This window comes from Neovison vison, chromosome 2, assembly GCF_020171115.1.
Source record: "Neovison vison isolate M4711 chromosome 2, ASM_NN_V1, whole genome shotgun sequence".
NCBI lineage: Eukaryota > Metazoa > Chordata > Mammalia > Carnivora > Mustelidae > Neogale > Neogale vison.
Window position 1 is genome coordinate 9546462 of NC_058092.1, and position 21562 is coordinate 9568023.

The window sequence follows — 21562 nt, forward strand, 5'->3', positions numbered from 1 at the left end:
TTTTTTTTAATGGGCAAAAGATACAAACAGGAGTTTTACAGAAGAAAAATGTATATGATGGATAAACATAATCGGGTACTAATTTGCATATAGAACCCTAGTGAACTGTGCTATTTTACACCATCTAGATCCGCATTGTGCAGGAGGTAAAAGAGCACAGACCTTAGAACCACACTGGCTCTTCCAAGCCTTGAGAAGGCACCCACTTATTCGTGCCTCAGTTTCCTCCATGTAAAATGGAACGTTAGCCCAGTAAAGCCTTATTGAAAATTGGCTCCCAAGCTGGTGCAACCACTCTGGAAAACAGCATGGAGGTTCCTCAAAAAGTTGAAAATAGAGCTACCCTATGACCCAGCAATCGTACTACTGGGTATTTACCCTGAAGATACAAATGTAGGGATCCGAAGGGGCACGTGCACCCGAATGTTTATAGCAGCAATGTCCACAATGGCCAAACTATGGAAAGAAACTAGATGTCCATCAACAGATGAATGGATAAAGCAGATGTGGTGTATCTATACAATGGAATACCCTGAAGCCATCAAAAGAAATGAAATCTTGCCATTTGCAATGATGTGGATGGAACTAGAGGGTATTATGCTGAGCGAAATAAGTCAATCAGAGAAAGACAATTATCATCTGATCTCCCCGATATGAGGAAGTAGAGAGGCAGGGTAGGGAGTTGTGGGGGGTAGAGAAGGAAAAAATGAAACAAGATGGAATCGGGAGGGAGACAAACCATAAGAGACTCTTCATCTCACAAAGCAAACTGAGAATTGCCAGGGGGAGGTGGAGAGGGTGGTTATGGACATTGGGGAAGGTATGTGCGATGGTGAGTGCTGTGAAATGTGTAAGCCTGGCGATTCACAGACCTGTACCCCTGGGGCTAATAATACATTATATGTTAATTTAAAAATTAAAAATTATTTTAAAAAAAAGAAAAGAAAATAAAATTGGGTCCCATCATCTACCCAGCCCTTGATTCCGTTCCACTGACCTCACAATAATGCCATCTAATATCTTAAACAATTGTGTTTTGGGGACCTCGTTTATGAAGTTACAGCAGGCTTTTACTGTAGTACCCAATTCCTAAGTTCATGAAGGTTGCTTGAAAATTGGTATATGTAAAATACGGAATAATGCCGGACAAACAGTATTATGTAGGGATTAGCTATGGTATTGAAACATTTGACATTAAGTGATGGGGGTGTGGTTTGGAAACTGGCAGAGCTGCTGGAGTTAGCTGGTCCAGTGTCAATTAGAACAATGAATTACTTTGGAAAACAATGTAGCATTATCTTACAAAGTTAATGTCTTAGTCCTTTCTGGCTGCTATAACAAAACACCACATACCAAGTGGCTTATTCGCAGTGAAAGTTTATCCCTTACAGTTGTAGAGTCTAGGAAGTCCAAGGTCAAGGCACAGGCAGGTTCAGTGTCTTGTAAGAGCCCACATCTTGGTTTGCCAAGGGCTCTCTTTTCACTGTGTCCTCACATGACAGAAGGGTCAAGGCAACTCTCTGGGGTCCCTTTTATAAGGATGCTAATCCTATTCATGACCTAATGACCTCCCAAAGGCCCCAGACAAACACCTTCACATTGAGGGAATAGGTTTTGACACAGGAATTTGGGGGACACAGAGACATTAAGTCTATGGCAGTTAGCTGTGCCTATGCATGTGCACATTCCTTATAATCTAGCAATTTCACTCTTAGATGTATGCTAGCGGTTCTCAAATTGTCATGGGCATCAGAATTGCCTGGGGGTGTCTGTTAAAACGCAGATTGGTAGGTCCTACTCTCAGGTTTCCTGGTTCAATAGGTGTGGAGTGGGGCCCCCAAATTTGCAGTTCTAACAAGTTCCCAGGTGATAGTGATGCTGGTCCAGAGCTAACGTTTTAAGAGTAATTGGGGCGCCTGGGTGGCTCAGTTGGTTGGACGACTGCCTTCAGCTCAGGTCATGATCCTGGAGTCTCGGGATCGAGTCCCACATCGGGCTCCCAGCTCCATGGGGAGTCTGCTTCTCCCTCTGACCTTCTTATCGCTCAAATAAATAAAATCTTTAAAAAAAAAAAAGAGTAATTGGCTTAGAGAAATTCTCCAAAGTGGGGTCCAAGAGTCGTATACAGAAATGTTCATAGTAGCTCTGTTCAGAATAGCAAAAACCAAAAACCCAACCCAAAAGTCCATCAACAAGAAATGAAAAAACAGTGATATTGCCTTACAGTGGAATATTACACAGCACTGAAAAACAATGACCTGTGTTACACACAGCAATAGAGATGAATATTAGCAACCTAATTTTAAATGAAAAAAGCAAGTTGCAGAGAAATACATACTTTTGGGAAACTTTTTTGGGGGTTCAAAAACAAACAAATTAATCAGTGTTTAGATATATATACATATGTGATAAAACTATTTTAAGAAAATCAAGGGAAAGGTAAGTACCAAATTTGTGATGGTGTTAGCTTTGGAGGTTGGCAGAAAGGCTTTGGGGGGGAAATCCTATAGCGCTGGTGATGTTTTTTGTTCTTAAGTTATGCAGTTCATTTGATTATAGTGCTTTATAATTCATGTTTATGTTATCTATTTTTTGCACATGTCCCTTATTCAATAATTTTTGTAAAGGCAAATTGAAATGAGAATAACTTTCTCACTGTGATTCATCATTATTTAATGTAATGGAAAACACTTTGTGTGGGTATGAAAAATTACACACTTCTTGGCAGGGATGTGGAGAATGAGGAATTCTTTTTTCTTTTCTTTTTTTTTTTTTAAGATTTTATTTATTCATTTGACAGGCAGAGATCACAAGTAGGCAGAGAGGCAGGCAGAGAGAAAGGAAGAGAAGCAGGCTCCCTGATGAGCAGAGAGCCCAATACAGGGCTCAACCCCAGGACCCTGAGATCGTGACCTGAGCCAAAGGCAGAGGCTTTAAGGCACTGAGCCACCTAGGTGCCCCGAGGGATTCTTTTATAGATGTTTTCACAGATGTCTTCACTTTGATCCAGATATTGGGTATTAGAGAAACTTAACCCCTCTCAGTATCCCTCATTTGATCTCTTCTGGTTTAGAATAGTCCCCTAACATCAATTCCAAAAAGAGAAACGTTTAGGGTGCCTGGGTGGCTCTTTCAGTTTAATGTCTGGCTTCTGCTTGGGTTATGGTCTCAGGGTCTTGGGATCGGCCCGCGTGAGGCTCCCCACTCAGGGGGTGAGTCTGCTTGTCCCTCTCCCTCTGCCCCACTACCCCAAATAAATAAAATCTTTAAAAGAGAGAGAGAGAGAGAAATAGAAAGGCTTAGTTCTTCAGGATCTTTCTTCCTAAACAATGTCTGCATACAGGGGAGATCTTCTCATGGGAGTAATGGTGAAAGGCTATACTTATTAGACAGAGTGTGACAGCTCTGGCTTTGTCCTTGGGCATCTACCTTTCTTTTGGGCTTGACCTCTGTCCTTGCTGAATTGCCCAGTGATGTCATCGGTGCTGCCTGCTCTTAAGCCATGAGCTGGCATCTGCTATCATCACTGATTCTCAGCTCTGCTATTTGCTCTGATCTAAGATCATTGCTGTGTGAGGTCTCCCTGTCAGGCTTCTATTAAGACCTGTGATCCTCTTAGCATCTCTCTCCCCTCTGGGAAGACATAAGGGACTTCCCACCATGGGGCGCCAACTGTGCCATTTCATGGTCACCTCTCTGGAACCTGGACACCTCCCTCCACTGTGCCACACTTCTTCCTCCTCGCCATGTTGTTGGTTCTGGAAGCAGAAACTGGTCCATGTGTTCTTGGGATGTGCCCTCAACTTGTCTGGGGTTTCTGTCTTCCTGCTGTCGCCCCCAACCTTAGGCAGAGCCCCAAGGGACCCAGGCAACATCTTCCCTCCCTTTCTCCTCCTTCTGTGTGCCTTGACTCTTCCGTCTCACGTCAGAAACATCCACCATGTCCTCGTAGCCTCCACTCTTTCTTTTTGTCTTCTCTTTGCATGGCTCTCCCAGAGCTCTCCCTCAGAGCCATGCATCTGGGTCAAGAGCCAAAGTATGGAAGAGGCCGGGCCATACAATCAAATGGTCGTCGCTCGCCATAACTGAATTCAGAATAACCCAACCTGGGTCCTAATACCCCAGTTCTAAAACTAGATTTCACTTTTCACAGAGATATCCATATGATAAAAAAGACAGAAAGCCCTCCTTGCTTAAAGGAGGCTGCGTGTACACCCCCGTTTCGAGTTGTCACCTCCTCGCCCTTGGAGGGGTTCTACAGCCCATGAACAGCGCACCGTCGTACAATTAAGGGAGATTAAGAGATCGTCTTTCCACTGCAAAGTGGAAGAAAAATGACAAACAGGGCAGTAGAGTCACGTTAGCCAAGAGAGCACAAGTGAGCTAAGAATTTGAAAATTGATGTTCTTTAACCTTTGCTGCCCATGTCTGTCACCCGAGGGTCAGCACCTCTCCAATCCCCATGCAAGATTGTCCCTCTGCTCCGCTGACATATTTTATCATTTTTATAACCCTTCCCACAACCTCCACATACCGCATTTACCTCTGTACCTATCATCCGTCTCCCCCACAGAACGTGAGAGGCTCAGAAACGGCCACCCGGTTGCCTTGGACCCTGCCATGTTCCTGGAGCCCAGGACACTGCCTGGCACACAGTCGCAGGTCCCAGAGGTGGTTGTTGAACTAAAGAATACATCATCCGTATTGTAACTGCCTGCTGTTGGGGGCAGTCATTAAAAGGTGATCAGGTTCCCTAGCTCTGCTAAGGAAAACGGTTAAATCCCTCCAGTAACATCTCCCGGAAACTGTTTTGTGCCTCTCACACACCTCGGGATGCCTGCTTACATGCTGCTCTGATGCAAGAAAAGTCCTTGCTCTGTCGGAAGGCAGTTGAGGACAGGGTGGGGGGGCCGGGGCTCTGGGTATTGGACTGCTAACATTAAAGCTGTTTTCTTCCAGCTTTATTAAGTTTTAAGTCCTTTCCTGTTTTTCTATCACGGACAGACCCACCTCTTGGCAGAAACTAATGTCTGAATTTTTTGAATTAGATTCCCGAATGGTGATGAAAACGGATTTGGGACCTCAACAAAAGATTTCAAAATACCAGCAAAATCCAGGCTGTTCCATAGGGAAGCTACCCGTTGGAGGGAGGCGGTGGGGGCGGGGGAGGTCTATCCTCTGGGCCTCTTGACCTCATCCTTGGGGAAGGCACTAGCAGTTCTGGGCAGGGAATTCCAGGCTGGGACAACACAAGGTCTGTGGTTGGGGGTTTGCTGTCATTGCCCTCAGCGTGCAAGCAGGAGCTGGTGGGATGCAGGAGAAGGTTGCTCAAGGCTTCAGCACACAGCCATGCCTCACAGGTCATGGATCTCATTGACACACAGGGGCCTCATCACTGACATTTCCACAAGCCCAGCTTTGGTTTCCACCCAGGGACACTGAGGGAGAGAAAGTGGGAAATGGATGTCTTCAAGGCCACCAGCCTTAGAGAGAGCAATAGGATAAACGCCGGCCTCTCAGGCCTGTCCCTACTCGACTTCACAGCCTCCCACACTGAGACGCATTCATTCAGATTGTTTTCCAAGCAGTACTGAGTCTCCATAATGAAGGGCTCTCTGAGCACACCAATGAAAGGAGCTTTCTGTGTGTCTCGGTCAGAATTGAAAAAAAAATGTCGCCCTCCCTCCTCCCCAGTGGTTGTCTGTCCATTAAAAACTCAGTGTTGATTAAAAAAAGAACAAAAAACAAACATATAAAACAAAACAAAACACAAAACAAACAGAAAACCGACTATGCTCCCAACCCATAAAAGCAATCGGTGACCGTCTCCTCCCAACCACCCCAAATACCGGAATTCAAATCAGTTGGTGGATTCAGCATTTTTTTCTTTGTTTGGGGGATGGGGGGTGGGCAGGATGCAAATAAGTGATTTGTTGTGGTGGAAAAAAAAAAATTACCAGTGGCCTGAGTGAGTCCTTCCTGCATTTCTTGTTGTGATGTGGAAGCAGCAGCCGATTTAGTCGATGAAATGGGGCATTTCACCTCCCCGGGGAAGGGGACGTTCACACCCTTGGCCAGGGCAGAGCTCTGCGTTTTCCCAGCGTCTGAGGACCTCACCCTGCACCCAGCAGAGAGGCCCAAGTCTCCCCCAGGACAACAAAGCGCCCAGAAGCCTGTCCATCCACAGAGTTGAATGTTTTCCTTCTTGCTTCAAGCAAACGCCTGATGCTTTTCATAGACCCGTGAAAAATGGACCAGCACACCTGGTTCCTTGTCCTCAGAAGGCACAGGGCCCCGCCCAGCCCGTGAAGAATCAAAGCTCCCGTACCAAAATGAGGGGTGAGTGTGGACCTTTGGCCCCGGGGGAGCAGATGGCATTGGGTGTCTGTCGGCCGGAGGACGGCCAGCTCCCGCCAAACAAACCCAGGAGATGTGGCAGGCGTGCTGCACCCCGCGTGTGCCACTGGCAGAGCTGACTAGGCTGTACTCATCCGTGTGTGTTTTTTGAATGAGGGAGTCAGTGAGTTACGATAGTAAATGAGCGAAGGCATCCCGAGTGCTGTTAGAACGGATAAAATGACGAAATGGGTAAAATGTGTCTTTAGCATCCCAAGGCTTCCTCCTTCCTGGCAAATTCCAAGAAACCAGTCCCCTGGATGCACAAGCAAGACCTGCTCTTGGTTTTGTCTTTGCAAAGACAGGCTGGCCTGTGGCGTATCGTGTGCCATTGATTCAGTCTCTGGGCTGGGCTGGAGCGGGGTGTGTTTGTACCCCAGTCTCTGGGCTGGGTGGAGTGGGGTGTGTGCGTGTGCATGTGCGTGTGTGTGTGTCCTGGATGGTGAGAATCTTCCTACCGGCCAGATAAAATCTCTTTCCTTTTGCAACAATTTATGAAGCACAAACTGGAGGCGAGGGCTACAAAGATGAATGGATCAGTAAGCCCCTGGCTTTCGGGGAGCTCCAGATAGCCTCGGGGAGGTGGGCACCATCGCTTAGAAGACGTTGGACTCAGTCCTTTACAGCGGGATGGGGTTGGGTGGTCCTAATGCTGGGAGGAGCTCCAGCCAAGCAGAGGGACAGGGCAGGGTCTTTAAATTGGGGACACACACAGATTTCCCCAGGGGCATGCCAGCAAGGGAGTGATTTCTCAAATCCTCAACATCCATAAATGTTCCTCTAAAACCGTAGGGACAGATGAATCAGCATCTTCACAAATAACCCCTCTCCTGTTTACAAAAGACAGGCAGCTCCTTATGCAATCCTCAGTTTTATTATGGAGCATTTTCTGGGATGAAAAAAATCCGCTTTAGCCCTGGGGGCCCAGTGTATACACTGGTTTTCCCTGTTTTCGCATGCATCCTGTTAAGGGTAGAGGATGGCCCAGGCTGGCTTGTCCTAAACTCCCGATCAGAATGCCTTATACGGGGATCAAAGTTAACACTTGCCTGTGTTGGGAACTGCCATTCTGAGCTTCCTCCATGATGCAAAAAAAACTCCGGTCATTTCTGCCTCCTCTATCCAAAAATGCATACCTGAATCTAATCACGAGGAAAGATCAGATAAACCCAGACTGAAGGACGTTCTACAAAGTAACTAGCCTGTCATCTTCGGAAAGCATCAAGCTCAAGCAAGACAAAGAGAGGCAGTGTTCCCCCATCTTCTGGGGACGTGACAGCCAAGTGCAATGTGTGGCCTTGGATTTGATTCTGGAAAAAAAAGAAAAAAGTCTGTGAAGGATACACATTGGGACAGCTGTCAAAATTTCAATACGGATTGTGGATTAGATAATAGTATTGTATTCATATTAGATTCTGTGCTTTGGCCAATCCCACAGCATTTACAAAAGAAAAGGTCTTTGTCTTTAGGGAATTCAGGTCCAAGTATTTAAGGCTACAGGGCAGAACCTCCATTACTCTCAAGCGTTATCAAAACCCATATGCATACATTTTAGATCCAGAGGTAACAACAGACAAAGAAACAAATAGGGCAAAACACAAAGGGGTGAATCCAGATAAATCTGAAATTAGGTCAAAAGAAAAAAAAAATGCAGGGCGCCTGGGTGGCTCAGTGGGTTAAGCCGCTGCCTTCGGCTCAAGTCATGATCTCAGGGTCCTGGGATCGAGTCCCGCATCGGGCTCTCTGCTCAGCAGGGAGCCTGCTTCCCCTCTCTCTCTCTGCCTGCCTCTCCATCTACTTGTGATTTCTATCTGTCAAATAAATAAAATAAAATCTTAAAAAAAAAAAAATGCAAACACACAAGGAAATCCAGACACATAAAAAATTTTCTATTTTCCTGGTTTCCGCATTTTCTTTAATGAATATATATATTTTTATAATGAAAAATTGATAAATGCACACCATTTAAAAAAAAAAAAGAATTTCTGGGAGCACCTGGTTGGCTCAGTCAGTAAAGAATGAGACTGTTCCTCTCAGGGTCATAAGCTCAAGCCCCACGGTGGGTATAGAGTTTATATATCAAAAAATTTAATAAATAGATAAAAATAATTTAAAAATAAAAATAAATTTTAGAAAAGAGTCTCTGTTAGGGTGACTCACTCTTTTAAGCATAACTGGAAAGTTTTCTAGATCTTCTATCAAAAAATGCCCATACGTATGGATTAAAACTCCTAGATAAAGTTTTCATGTAACTTTTTTTTTTTAAGATTTTATTTATTTATTTGACAGACAGAGATCACAAGTAGGCAGAGAGGCAAGCAGAGAGAAAGAGGAGGAATCAGGCGCCCTGCTGAGCAGAGAGCCCGATGCGATGCGGGGCTTGATCCCAGGACCCTGGGATCATGACCTGAGCCGAAGGCAGAGGTTTTAACCCACTGAGCCACCCAGGTGCCCCTTCATGTAACTTTTTCACGGTCAGCACTTATTCAATGTTAACAAATTGTATCATGGAGTATTTTTTCCAATGACAGTCCGTCTTCACCTTATTCCTTTTTATGAAGTAGTTAATATGTCCTACCTCCTGCTAAGCATATATTTACTTAACTCTGTGATTAAAGATGTCTGGTATCTTGTTTCTCAAAATTCTCTTTGGGGGCCTGCAAGGTCTGCAAAATCATGTGCACTCCAATGAAATGGGCATGAGTTTGATTCTGACTGTTGGAAGAGGCAGTCAGCCTTGGGGAGACCCGTAGGGGAGTTCTGGCAAATAGAAATCCAAACCAGTTCTCCATTCATTTTTGGAATGGCAGGATCCAGCCTCCAGGTAGGGTCCTGGGGCCAAGCACTCGCTCCCGCATAGAACTAGGACATAATCCGGCTTCCCAGAGGGGTCTTTGAGGGACCCTGGACAGGGATCCTGGATAAGGATCCGAGGGATAAGGCCCAAGGTGAGGGCTGGACCTAACAGAGGACAAGCTGATGCCAAGTCCTCATGTACCGGACCAGCTGGGTGTCCTAAGGCGGAAAGGAACCAGTTCCACTGGGCCCATGCCAAGAACCTCTGACAGAGGGGCTGGCTGAGGATTCTAGTGGGCACAGGGGGGCACAGGTGGGTGCTGGAGAATCAAGAGGCTGAGAACCAGGCAGGGCCTGGCAGAAACAACCATCATAGCGATCATGGCAATTACAGTGTTGGTTGTGCACAGAATCCTTCCAAGTAGGAATAGCACGCCCATTTTAAAGATGCAGAAATTGAGACTTGCATTGCCCGAGGCCATCATGGAGCTGAACTGTTGAAGCTGTCTTAGAACTGATTCTAAAACACTCAGGTTCCTTCCAGCAAACCAAGCTGCTGTGAGTTCCTACAGCCCCACGCCACTCCGCACCTGCCTTCCCCACTCTTGACCTCATCCCATTCCTGCTAAATACATTTGGGACCCAGCTGTACACCTAAGTGCATGATTTACTCCCGAGTCACAGAGCTCACCTTGACATCAGATGCCATCTGGAGCAGTGTGTGTTGAGAAGTAAGGGAAGAGGCTTGGGAAAGCTTCCCGGAGAGCATGGGGAAGCTCTCGGACTCTGCGGGGGCCCCCAGAGCAGGCAGGGAGAATGAGAGATCCCGACTTCTACTCTCCAGCATCCCTCCACATGGAGGCTCTCGGGTAGGCTCTGTGTCTTCTCCTTCTGCAGCCTGGTCCCCCACCCACAGGGGCATCCTGCTCCCAAAGAGCAACTTAGAGACTTCTCCCTCTACATCCTTAAGCAGAACAGAGCCCTATCTGTAGGCTTGAGTTGTGCAATAGAAGGACAGCAGTCTTGCCACTCACTTCAGATGACCCTGGAATGTTTGCATCGTCTCTAAACCAGTGGTTCTCCAAGTAGGGCCCCAGGGCCAGTGTGTCACTTGGGAACTGGTTAGAAATGCAAACCCTCGGAGTCTACTCTTGATCTATAATCAGAAATTGAGGAGTGGGGCCCAGATCAGTGTCTTAATTTTTTTTTTTTTAAAGATTTTATTTATTTGTCAGAGAGAGGGAGAGAGAGCGAGCACAGGCAGACAGAGAGGCAGGCAGAGGCAGAGGGAGAAGCAGGCTCCCTGCCGAGCAAGGAGCCCGATGCGGGACTCGATCCCAGGACGCTGGGATCATGACCTGAGCTGAAGGCAGCTGCTTAACCAACTGAGCCACCCAGGCGTCCCTCAGTGTCTTAATTTAAAAAAAAATTGGGGGGCGCCTGGGTGGCTCAGTGGGTTAAGCCTCTGCCTTTGGCTCAGGTCATGATCCCAGGGTCCTGGGATGGAGCCCCACATCAGACTCTCAGCTCAGCAGGGAGCCTGCTTCTCCCTTTCTCTCTGCCTGCCTCTCCGCCTACTCGTGATCTGTCAAATAAATAAATAAAATCTTTAAAAAAAATTTTTTTTAAAGAAGTTCTATGCCCACTCTGGGACTCGAACTCAGGATCCTGGGCTCAGGAGTTGCATGCTCCACGGCTCCACCAAATGAACCGGCCAGAAGTCCCTCGAGGTCTTAATTCTAACCAGCCAGTCCTCCACACAAATTTGGTACACACTTGCTTTGGAAACCACTTGGGGAACCCGTGGTTTCCTTATGTAAGGGGTTTTATCAGTGTTCTTACCCCAGGGATTATTTTGAAGATTAAATGAGATGGTGTTAGAGGTCCTGGTGAATGGGGTGAATGTCACTGTTACCTTACCAGTTGCTGTTTTGGGGGGCTCAAACTCAAAGAATGGAGGAATTTCCTGGCAAATCCTCTCTGCTTGTTTCCTTCTTTCTCTCAGCTGGGCTGGTCTCAGGCTTCCAAATCTGACACGCTTTATCAAAGGCTCTTTAGCTTAACCTTGTGTCACTCAGAAGCATCCCGGCTCCGACCCCTATGCCGGAGACCGAGACCAGTTATCACCTCTCTCTCCTCTGTTGTTTGCATTACTGAGGAAGGTCCGTCCACTAGGTTCCTCCAGCCTCTCTCCCGTTACTCAAGCCAACAGCATCTGGACCATGTCCACAGACTCCTTTGGTCCTGTCCCTCTCCCCCTCCCCAGGATGGCCTCCAACACGACGCAACTCCCTATGCCCTCCCCCTCCTCCATCCTCTACCAGAAGGTCCAGTAACAAACCTTGTAGAATTTAGACTCATTCCCCAACCCCCCACCCCCCACCCCCCTGCAGGCAGGTGCCTGGTGGTGGAGGTGGGGAGAGGGGCATCTCCTTGAAATAACCTAGCCCCAAGCGCCCCTCCAGATTAGCTGATTTTAACCCATTCTCTCCCACCCAGGCTTCCTTCCATCCCCGTTTCCAAGTGAAGAGAGTATCTTTTTCTTTCTTTTATTCAATCTTTTTTTTTTTAACTTTACAATGGATTTGCAACTTTTCTCCATCTAACAGGCTGTATCATTCCATCTGTGAAAAAACATTCCTGATAATGCAGTAATAACAAGCTATTAAAAGATGGGGGAGGCAGCCTGATTATCTTCTCTGTTTTATCTCTATACTTTCGACCCCTTGACCCTGGGGGCCTTTAGGTCAGATGTCAGCTCCTATCTTGTAGCTCCAAGATAAAACATTGTCTAGATCTTCAAAAATGCAGACTCTCCCCACCCAGACCCACAGGAGTGCACCTGCACTAACCACACCGTGGTGTTTCATATGTGGTTCGAGAAGCAAGGCCAGAGGATAGGGTTTATTAAATACCCCTGTGGACAAGTTCTCCTGTGATCCTGACTTAACACGTAAATTCCCAAAGGGCCTGATTTAAGGATTTCGGGGTGGAGCCCAGAAATCTGAGCCTTTAAAGCAACCAACCCCTTGTGATTTTTATGACACAATGCATTTGGAATCAGGGTCTGGGATGAGGATCTGAAAATAACGAATTTTCATTCCAGCCAGGAGTTTGGGGCTTTACGTCTTCAGGTTCTTTCTGTGGAATGGAATTTGTGGCATCTGTGAAGGGGCAGAGACCACAACCCTATCGCCTCTTCTCAAAAAATTTTCTTTTGGGGACACCTGGGTGCCTCAGGCAGTTAAGCAGCTGCCTTTGGCTCTGGTTACGATCCCAGGGTCCTGGGGATCAAAGCCCCCAGCATGGAATCGGGCTCGTGCTCAGCCAGGAGCCTGCTTCTCCCTCTGGCTCTCTCTCTGCCGCTCCCCCTGCTTATGCTCTCTTGTGCTCTGTCAAATAAATAAAACCTTTAAAAATTTTTTCTTTTTAAAAGAATTCCAACAGTTCAGAAGAAAAGTTAAAAACAAAAAACAAAAAACCCACAAGTTTATCTGTTGCTAACACCCGGTACCTGAGATCAGGGCAAGATCGCTTAAAGCAGTAAAGTGGGGATTATGGGGACATATTCCAGGATTAAAAGGGATGGAAGCAAACACAGATTTGGTGATCAGGTGGGTCCTTGGCCATCCCTGGGCTGTGGCACCTCGCTCACTGCCCACGGCTGTCCGTCTGCTCGTCCATCTGTCCATCTGTCTGTTCGTCCATTCAGCACCGCAATGCGGCATCCAAAGTGAGGAGAAGCCCATCTCCAACAACCTTTTTCTAAAACAGTCTGAGCTGGGGAGTCCGCCAAACTCCCCACCAGCTCTCGGGGGCCGCCCCCCACCCCCACCCCCACCCCAGAGCCACTCTTCCGGCCCGATCCGCCCCTGGCTCACCCAGATGAGGACGGACACTTAAAAAAAAAAAAATCAAATTCAATATTTACAAGAACAATCCCAGGCTCGGTTGTAAAATTACTGGCCACACAAGGAAGAGTTTACTTCTCTTAACAAACAAACAAAAAGCCTTGTGACTACTCTTTAGAAAAACAAAAACAAAAACAAAAACACACACAAAAAAACAAAAAACAAAACCCAAGAATAATAGAGTAAAATATTTTTTAAAAATAAAATAAATTGCTCACTGAGGCTCCCCCTTCCCCTCCAGTTGGGGCTCAGGGCTCTTCCCAAGCCCCGGGGCAGCCCGGCAGCTGTGGCCCTGTAACTTTAAACCTGGCCTGAGGTCATCATTTTAGCGCTAGCCAAACAGAGGCAGAGGGCGGTCCTAGTGAGCCCCAGACGAGACCACCTTAGGGCCAGCAGCTCCCCGCCCTCCTAGGGAGAGATAAATGCTGACTCCTCGCAAAGTTTCCAATTGCAAAGTTTGCTCCTCAGCCGCAGAGGGAGAAGGAAGCTTGGGGATCCCTCCTGTGCTGGGTTTTGCTTTTATTTTTTTAATTTTTTTTTTTTTTTTTTTTTTGCTCCCCGCCTCCCGGCCCCTGTTCTCTGGCCCCACTGGGCCTCTGACTACAAAGCTTTTTCATCTAACCCCCAGCACAGAAACCCAGGGCTCGGCCCCGCAGAGAGCGAGTCAACCGAGAAGATGTGGAAGGTGCCAGTTCTGCTCTTGGTTTTGGGAAGCTCGTGGCTCTGGGACCCAGCAGAAGGAGGTAAGACCCAGCCCAATGGCTCCCTGCCACCACTGCTGGCGGAGATGAGCGAGCTGAGACTTGCTGGAATGCCTGGGCCTCGTATTGGAGGTGGCCTGGGAGAGCCGAGGGGAGCCGGGAAGTGTGTGCGTGCCCCTGATTCCGGGGGACCTGGAGCAGGAGAGACAGTGGCATGGCTGGTGCCGGGGGCCAAAGCAATGGCTGAGTGGGGGTGGGAGGAGGAGCCCACGCATCTCATCCACAGGCAGCAAGGGAGGGGAGCAGAGGGGACCTCCCTCCGGGGCAGCCCCCCTCCGGCAACCCCCTGCTCAGCTCGTGAGACATAGGGTAGAAGGATAGATACCAGGAGCCTTCCCCTGGCTGGACTGGGCTTCCCTATGGGGCTGTGTTTTGGAGGAATGCAGAAAGGCCTCAGAAGAAGTTGGCCCCCTGTATGGAGGTGAGGGGACCTTCAGCGGCGATCTTTTCCCTATGGGGGCCGCCAGGTCTTACCCCTGTGCACCAACACTGGAAACCCTCAGGGCCCCATCCATGGGATGGTCTGGAAGAGAGAATAGTGTGCACAGAAGGACTGGAGTAGGGGGGCTCCTGAGTATCGGGAAGCAGGGGAGGATGGTTGTGAACCTTGCCGTGTAAGTTGGTTTCGGGCCGTGTGTTGAACTTGGCCAACATCAATGACTGAATGAGTGTTCGCGTCTACCTTAGACCGTTCCTGTATTAGATCTGATGGTGGGGGCTCCCCTGGCCCTTTCCCCTTCCTGACCCCTATCTCCCCTTCCCATCTTGCTTCCTTCTGTTGTCTGTCAACATTTGATTTGATTTTTCTTGGGCTTTTATTTTGATCTGTTTCCCCAACAGAATATAAGCTCCCAAGACCGGAGCTCTGTCTTAGCCTCGATCCCCAGGGCCAGAACAGTATCGGGCACATAGTATTTGCTCACTAAATACGGGTGGAAGGAACTGTAAGCTCACTAGTGATCTTGGGGGTTGGAGGCTGCTGAAAGGTAAACTCCTACATTTTCCAAATTGAGGATAGAGGTGGGTCGAGTACCAGGAAAATCCTTCTTGGAGGGAGTAATTGTGTCTACCCCCTTCTTGAGGGGTAGACAATAATACCCAGCCCTGGGGAAATTACACAGGGCGTATGACTCTCTGCCGGGCTGTAGGCTTCCGAGGGATGCGAGCAACTATCTTTATAGGGCCATGGGCTATTCGTGGCTGTCCTATCTTTGGCACTTCTCTTTCCCTTGGAACACCCACAGCTCTGCACTTAACATTTCCCTTTTGGCGAGACAGTATGCAGATGATACCATTCTGTGCTCCCTGGGGCAAGATGTGGGAGACCCCCAGACTGAGCCACATCCCAGGTCAGCTAAGGAAAGGCAGACAGCATCCTCTGTTTCCTCCTAGGAAAGGGCTGACTGTAATTACCATTAAGCCAGTGTTTGAAAGTCAGAGGTCCTCTGGAGTGGTTTGCAGGAGGGGGGGAAACTGACCTTAGGCATCTATAAATCTGGTCTGGAAAAAAACCCAACCAACCAAACAAACAAAACCATCAGCTGCTAGTCGGTGCTAGAACCTGGCTGTTAAAGACAGAGCCAGCCCCCCATCTCCCACCCCCACCTCCCCAGGCTGTGGGGGGTGCTGGCCGTGTGTGGATGCTGAGTTGCTGGGCTGGCAGCAAGCAGCTGAGGCCCAGGAGGGGTTTTGTCTGAGGATAATGACTGCAGTGCAGAGAATATGGATGAATAACTTCATTGAGCTGAGCTATTGTGGCTCCTGGGGCTGGGGGTAATTATGGTGATGAATTTTATTATCCTTCTCCCAGGATCCTACTCCCCCACTGGGTTTCCCTCATCTCATGTATAATCTGGTTCGGTTTTGTAATCTGGTCCCATGTGTCTGTCTCTTTGGAACGGAGTGGATTCAAAGGAGCTCTGTTGTCCACACATCTGGCATTTTCCTCAATTGTCAGGCCCCCGCCCTCGCTCTGAACTTCCATCCAAAACGCCGACATCGGGGCCTCTCCGTGAGTTGGTTTATTTTGTAAAATTCTGCAGGCAGCCGCTTGCTGCGAGCCTGCACGTGATTTTCCGGGATGAGTCCACCCAGGATTCATCATGCGGCGAACAAATTTCCCTGTGATTTCCCCGAAATTCTTGGCAGTCAGTTTCGGTGCTCCTGAGGTCTTCAGGAGTTGCTAAGGGTTTTTGTTGCTCTGAAGGCATCTACCAAGCCTTGAATAAACAAACACCAGGTCCATTCGAGTCTTTGGGAGGGAGGTCTATCCATTACATTGGTATATGAGATTCAAAATAGCATTTAACGGAGTAAAAGCACATTTTTAAGAAGTATCCAAGCGTGAGAAGGTGAAGTCCGGACATGGTGAGTAAGGCAGAATGCTGGCCGAGCCTTCTCTCTTTCTCTGGTCTCTGACATGCGTGGTCCATGAGTCCTTCCAGACCAGAGAATTATAAGGACCCCAAACCTTGGCATGATGGAGTGTGGTCTGGCCAAGTAGGGAGGACACCACCTTACTCCCATTTCCATCCCCACCATGTGCTAGGAAAGTCACCGCTCCCTCATTTAATTATCTCCTTCAATTATACATCATAATCTTCAGAATATGCCAGAACTAGGATTCAAAAATGAGTCTAACTCCAAACCCCAAGCTCTTTCCAATATAGGACAAAGCCGCATGAAAAACTAAAGGTTGCACTTGAAATTAATGTCACTTTAAGCTCCTTACACATGAAAACAAAAAAAAGTTGGGGTGCCTCAGTGGCTCGGTGGGTTGAGCATCTGTCTCTGGCGAGGGCTTGATCCTGGGGTCCTGGGTACAAGCCCCCGCGTTAGGCTCCCTACTCAGCAGGGACCCTGCTTCTCCCTCTGTTCCCCACGTGTACTCTTTCTTGCTATCTCTGTCTCTCTCTCAAATAAATGAATAAAGTTAAAAAAAAAAAAGAGGAAAAATGTTAAAGGTATTAAAAAAGTCCTTTATGTTAAATATCTGCCGTGTTATTCCTGTAAGAATGAAGATGTCATAGTGCATTAAAATAGGGTTCATTAATTCATTCCCCAAAAGGTAACCCAGCATCTCCTGAGCTCTTGGTACAGAGCCAGGGGCAGGATTTGAGCTGTGCCCGCTCTGGAGAGAGGCACGCCTAACTTTACAAAGCATTCCCTGAAGTCTTCGCCAGCAGAGCAACGGACCTGTGCTTTGCATTCCGTTGGCTTATCTGAATATTTGTCATATTTCTGGCTCTAAGAACAGACATGCCAGGCTACAATGTATGGAAATGGTTCAGGGGAGGACGTAGAAAGAAGGGAGGCTCAGATACTAGCAGTTCCCTTCTGAAACTCACTGGAGCAATCTCAGGAAGATTCTGCAAGGCTCTCCAAGGAAGTCCCTCAAGGAAATTCTTAGTGGGGTGATATGTTGGAAGAGAATCCAATGATTGGGGGGATGGGGTGGAGAGCATTTCTATAGATAAGTCAACAGTTACGGAGATAAGTCTTAGGATTCCCGCAGGGGTGGGCAAGAGATAAAAGCAACTCTGGATAGAAATCTTGAATCCTTTCCTTGTCGATTTCATCAAACTTTTTGGGAAAGGAAAGAGATCAGGCATTTTCTCCGCAGGCTAAGAGATGGAGCCGGGTTAGGGAACAACGGGAGTTCTGCCAACTTCATCTGGGTGGAGAAAACAAGGTGGTGCTTCTGTCCTTGCGGCACCCCAGGGCCCACCAACCACTGGCTCCCGGCGGGCTGGCCAGTCCCAGGCAAGAATTCCCTGGAGCTCCAAAGATAGGGGTGAGCAGGCTTTCCCTTCGTTTTGTCTGGCCAGGTGCTCTTCCCCAGGGAACTGCTCAGAGGAGGTGGGTTTGCTGTTTGAGGGGAATCTCGCTTAAGTCCAGAAGGAAACCTGCAGACCTAACCCCCTCATTCACTAGTTATCAGAGGACCTGCAAACTGACATTGTTTAGGGCAACCCTCAATTTCAGGCAGGGAGAAAGAAAAAACAAAAATCAGCAAACAAAGGAAGATGGGCTCTTCACCTGTATCCAGGCGGATAAGGCTACCAGTGGCCCCCCACGCCCCGACAGTGGACACAGTATCACTGCAGACATGGGGTCATAATTGACATTGTTAGTGTTTGAAACCTGCAGGGGGATGTCAGTTACACAGACTACAGATGGGAAGGGGGGGAAAAGGCGCCAGAAGATAAGTAAACACATTATTGATGAGAATGCAGTATTTCCTGCAATTCATTACAATGTCTCCATCCAGGAGAATAGAACATGACTATAACTGACGGAAAAAGCTGTTATCTAAAGAATAGTATCCTGCCTGAGGAAGAAAGGTGTCTGTTTGCATAGAATCCAGAAAGGGAGAGAAAAGGGATGAGGATTTGATGATGGTAAAGCTGCCCTGCCCAAGGAATTCATTTATTTAGCAAGTACATACTGAGTGACTGATTTGTGAGTCAGGCAAGGTACACGTTATCCCGGCTTACGGCTAGTATGCGAGATGTCCTACAGGGTGGCCTTGGGTGTTCTGATCTCAGTCACGGTGACTGTTCTACGATGAATCAGGGAGCTCTGTTCCATCACAGTCTGGAAATGATTCCCTCTAAGAGCCCCACCCTTTGCCTTGTATATACACCAGGTATTTCAATCTTTCGAAGGGCATTGCCTTGCTTAGCAAATGCGTACAACATTGGAAACACATTTCCTGTTATAAAAAAGCTATTGGGTTTCCTGGCCTCTTGTAAGTGTGGCTTATGTGAAACAGCATCATGTGAACTGGATCACTCGGTAATAAGATTAAATTTCTGAAACTATAAAGCCAAGGGAACTAGATTCTGCATGCGTGATGTTAACAGTAGTAACTATAATGGCTAACATCCACTGGCTTAGCACATTTCCAGCACTTTCCAAGCCCTGGTTCATTTAATCTGTGCAACAGACCTACGAGGTAGGAACTATTTGTATTTTATAGACCAGTGTAGAGGCTCAGAGAGGTTCAGGAACTTACACGCAGACACAGGTAGTAAGCAGGAATGGTGTGACTCTTGAATCCAGGCAGCTCAACCCCAAAGCCCATGCTCCTAACCACTCAGCACGACGACCCCCTTTGCCTGGCCTCAAGGCTTCCAAGGACACCCAGAAAAGTCGGCCAATTGATTTCTTCAAGTACCTCTTACAGCAGCAATACCACGGTTGTTAGATGCGTACTTCAGACTGAAGAAGGAGGCTGGCATTGGGGTACCAAACTGTAGCACATGGGCCTGCCCCCTTATGCATATACAGGGCATACACGTTAGTAAGAACTTTAAGAGGTAGAGAAGCATTAAGTGGGATCGCAGCTCACAGAGAGAGGCAAGACAGGTGTGTGTGGTGTACGTGTATCAAGAACATAGGAGACAACATAAAATGGCATGTCCTGAGCAGCAAGGGCCATTTTTGCTGCCCAGAGTTTGGCAATGAGATTTTTAGGCCATTGTTGGCTGGAGAAGGTCTTGGGGAGCAGATGGGGCTTGATCTTGGCTGTGAAAAATGATAGGATTGGTTGGACACGGTGGCAGGGAAGGGCAGTCCAGGCAGGAGAGATTGCTTGAACAAAGGCACAGAAGTTAGAACAATCTGGAGTTTGTATGAGAAGATTCATGCCGGCTCGCTGGTGTTGGAGTGGGAGTAGATGGGAAGAAGGATGAGTCCCTGCTAGGGGGAGAGTTGAACCTTTTTCTGTAGGCAAGAGGCAATCACAGCACATGGGAGTAAGGGGGGGGCCATCAATGGCAGTTGTTGGGGAAAAAAAGGATGACAAGAACCATACGGGATTGAATGTAGTTTAGGGGATCACTGGGGTGGGGGTGGGGGTCAGGAGATGAGCAACTGCGTGTGGTGATCACATAATGGGGGATGAGATCAGATTTGGGGGAATCATAGCCAGCATGACTTAGAGCTTGGAATTTCCTGATTTCTTATTCTCTCATTTCTTGAGTCCCTACTATTCACCTCTTACAACATAACGTTATTAATTTTTTTTTATTAGTAGATAATTCATAGATCATAAAATTAGCTGTTCGAAATTGAATAGGCAGGGGCACCTGGCGGGCTCAGTCAGTGGAGCATGCGACTCTTGATCTTGGGGTTGTGAGTTCAAGCCCCACGTTGGGTGTAGAGGTGACTTAAAAATAAAATCTTAAATGGAGAAATAAACTGAATATCAAACCATTAGAAGTTGCTCCCCTTTCCCCTCTCCCCCATTTCCTGGCAGCCACAGAGCTGGATCTGCCCGTTCTAGACATTTCACGCGAGTGGAATCTGACAATATAAGGCCTTCTGTGCCTTGTTTCTTTCACCCGGCGTGATTTCAAGGTTCATTGTTGGTGTGGTGTGTGTGTCAGAATTTTACTAAACTCCAATGGCTGGATAATACTCAATCTGTTATTTGTCTATTCATGACCAATTGATGGATATTTGGCTTGCTTCTGCTCTGGGGCTATATGAATAGTGTGGCTAGGAGCATTCATGTACAAATCTTTATGTGGATTGATGTTTTCATCTCTCTCAGGTATATCCCTAGGAATATAATTGGCCAATCATATGGTAACTATGTGAAACTTTTTGAGGAACTGCCCAGCTGTTTTCCAAAGTAGCTACATTCTTTTACATTCCTACCAATGATGCAGAAGAGTTCCAATTTATCCACATCCTTGCCAGCACTGGTTATTTTCATGTTGTTTTGTTTCTTTTCATTTTTGATGGTAGCCATCCTAATGGGTGTGAAGGGGTATCTCATTGTGATTTTGATTAGTATTTTTCTAATGACTGACAATGCTCAGTATTCTTTTTATGTACTTGTTGGCCGTTTACATATCTTCTTTTTTTAAAATATTTATTTTTAAGTACTCTCTACACCCAGTGTGGGGCTTGAACTCACAACCCGGAGATCAGGAGTCGCATACTTCCACCAACTGAGCCAGCCAGGTGCCCCCACATTTTCTTTCAAGCAATGTCTATTCAAATCCTATTCCCCCTTTAAAATTGAGTTGTCTGTTTATTGTTGAAGTCTTTATATATTCTGGATACCAGATCCTTATCAGACATAGGAATTGCAAATATTCTTCCCATTAAATTTCTTGACGGTGTCCACTGAAGCAAAAATTTTAAAATTTTTGAAGTCCCATTTATCTGTTTTTTTTTTTTCCTCTTTTATTGCCTGTATGGTTTGTATCATATGAAGAACCCATTGCCTCATCTAAGGTCACAAAGGTTTACTCTCAGTTTACTTCCAAAAGTTGTGTCGTTTTAGATCTTACATTTAGTTCTTTGACTCATTTGGAGTTCCTTCGTACATGTGATATGAAATAGAGGGCCCACTCTTTTCTTTTGCATGGGGCTGTCCAGGTGTCCCAGAACCATTAGTTGAAAAGGTAGTTCTTTCCCAGCAAGTTATCCTGGTACCTTTGTCAAAAATCAACTGCCCATAAATGGAAGGGCTTATTTCTGGACCCTCAATTCTATTCCATTTTTCTAAACATCTATCCCTATGCCAATGCTACACAGTCTAGATTATTGTAGTTTTGTAGTAAGTTTCGAAGTTGGGAAGTGCGAGTCCTCCTACTTTGTTCTTTTTCAAGATTGCTTCGCCCTTGATCTTAGCCAAAAGGCCGAGAAGGGATTCGAGATTGCTTCAATTAATCACTGATA

The 21562-nt window shown here is 47.0% G+C and overlaps 1 protein-coding gene across 2 annotated transcripts in view; it reads left to right on the plus strand.

Annotated features, from left to right (window-relative positions):
• The first annotated feature begins 13441 nt into the window (after nt 1-13441).
• PDPN (podoplanin) overlaps nt 13442-21562 on the plus strand; it is a 29740-nt gene continuing 21619 nt past the window's right edge. For both annotated transcript variants that reach the window (XM_044237205.1, XM_044237207.1), the window contains exon 1: nt 13442-13846. In XM_044237205.1, the coding sequence (XP_044093140.1) occupies nt 13780-13846 (67 nt within the window). In that variant the 5' untranslated portion in view covers nt 13442-13779. The remainder of the gene's footprint in view (nt 13847-21562) is intronic.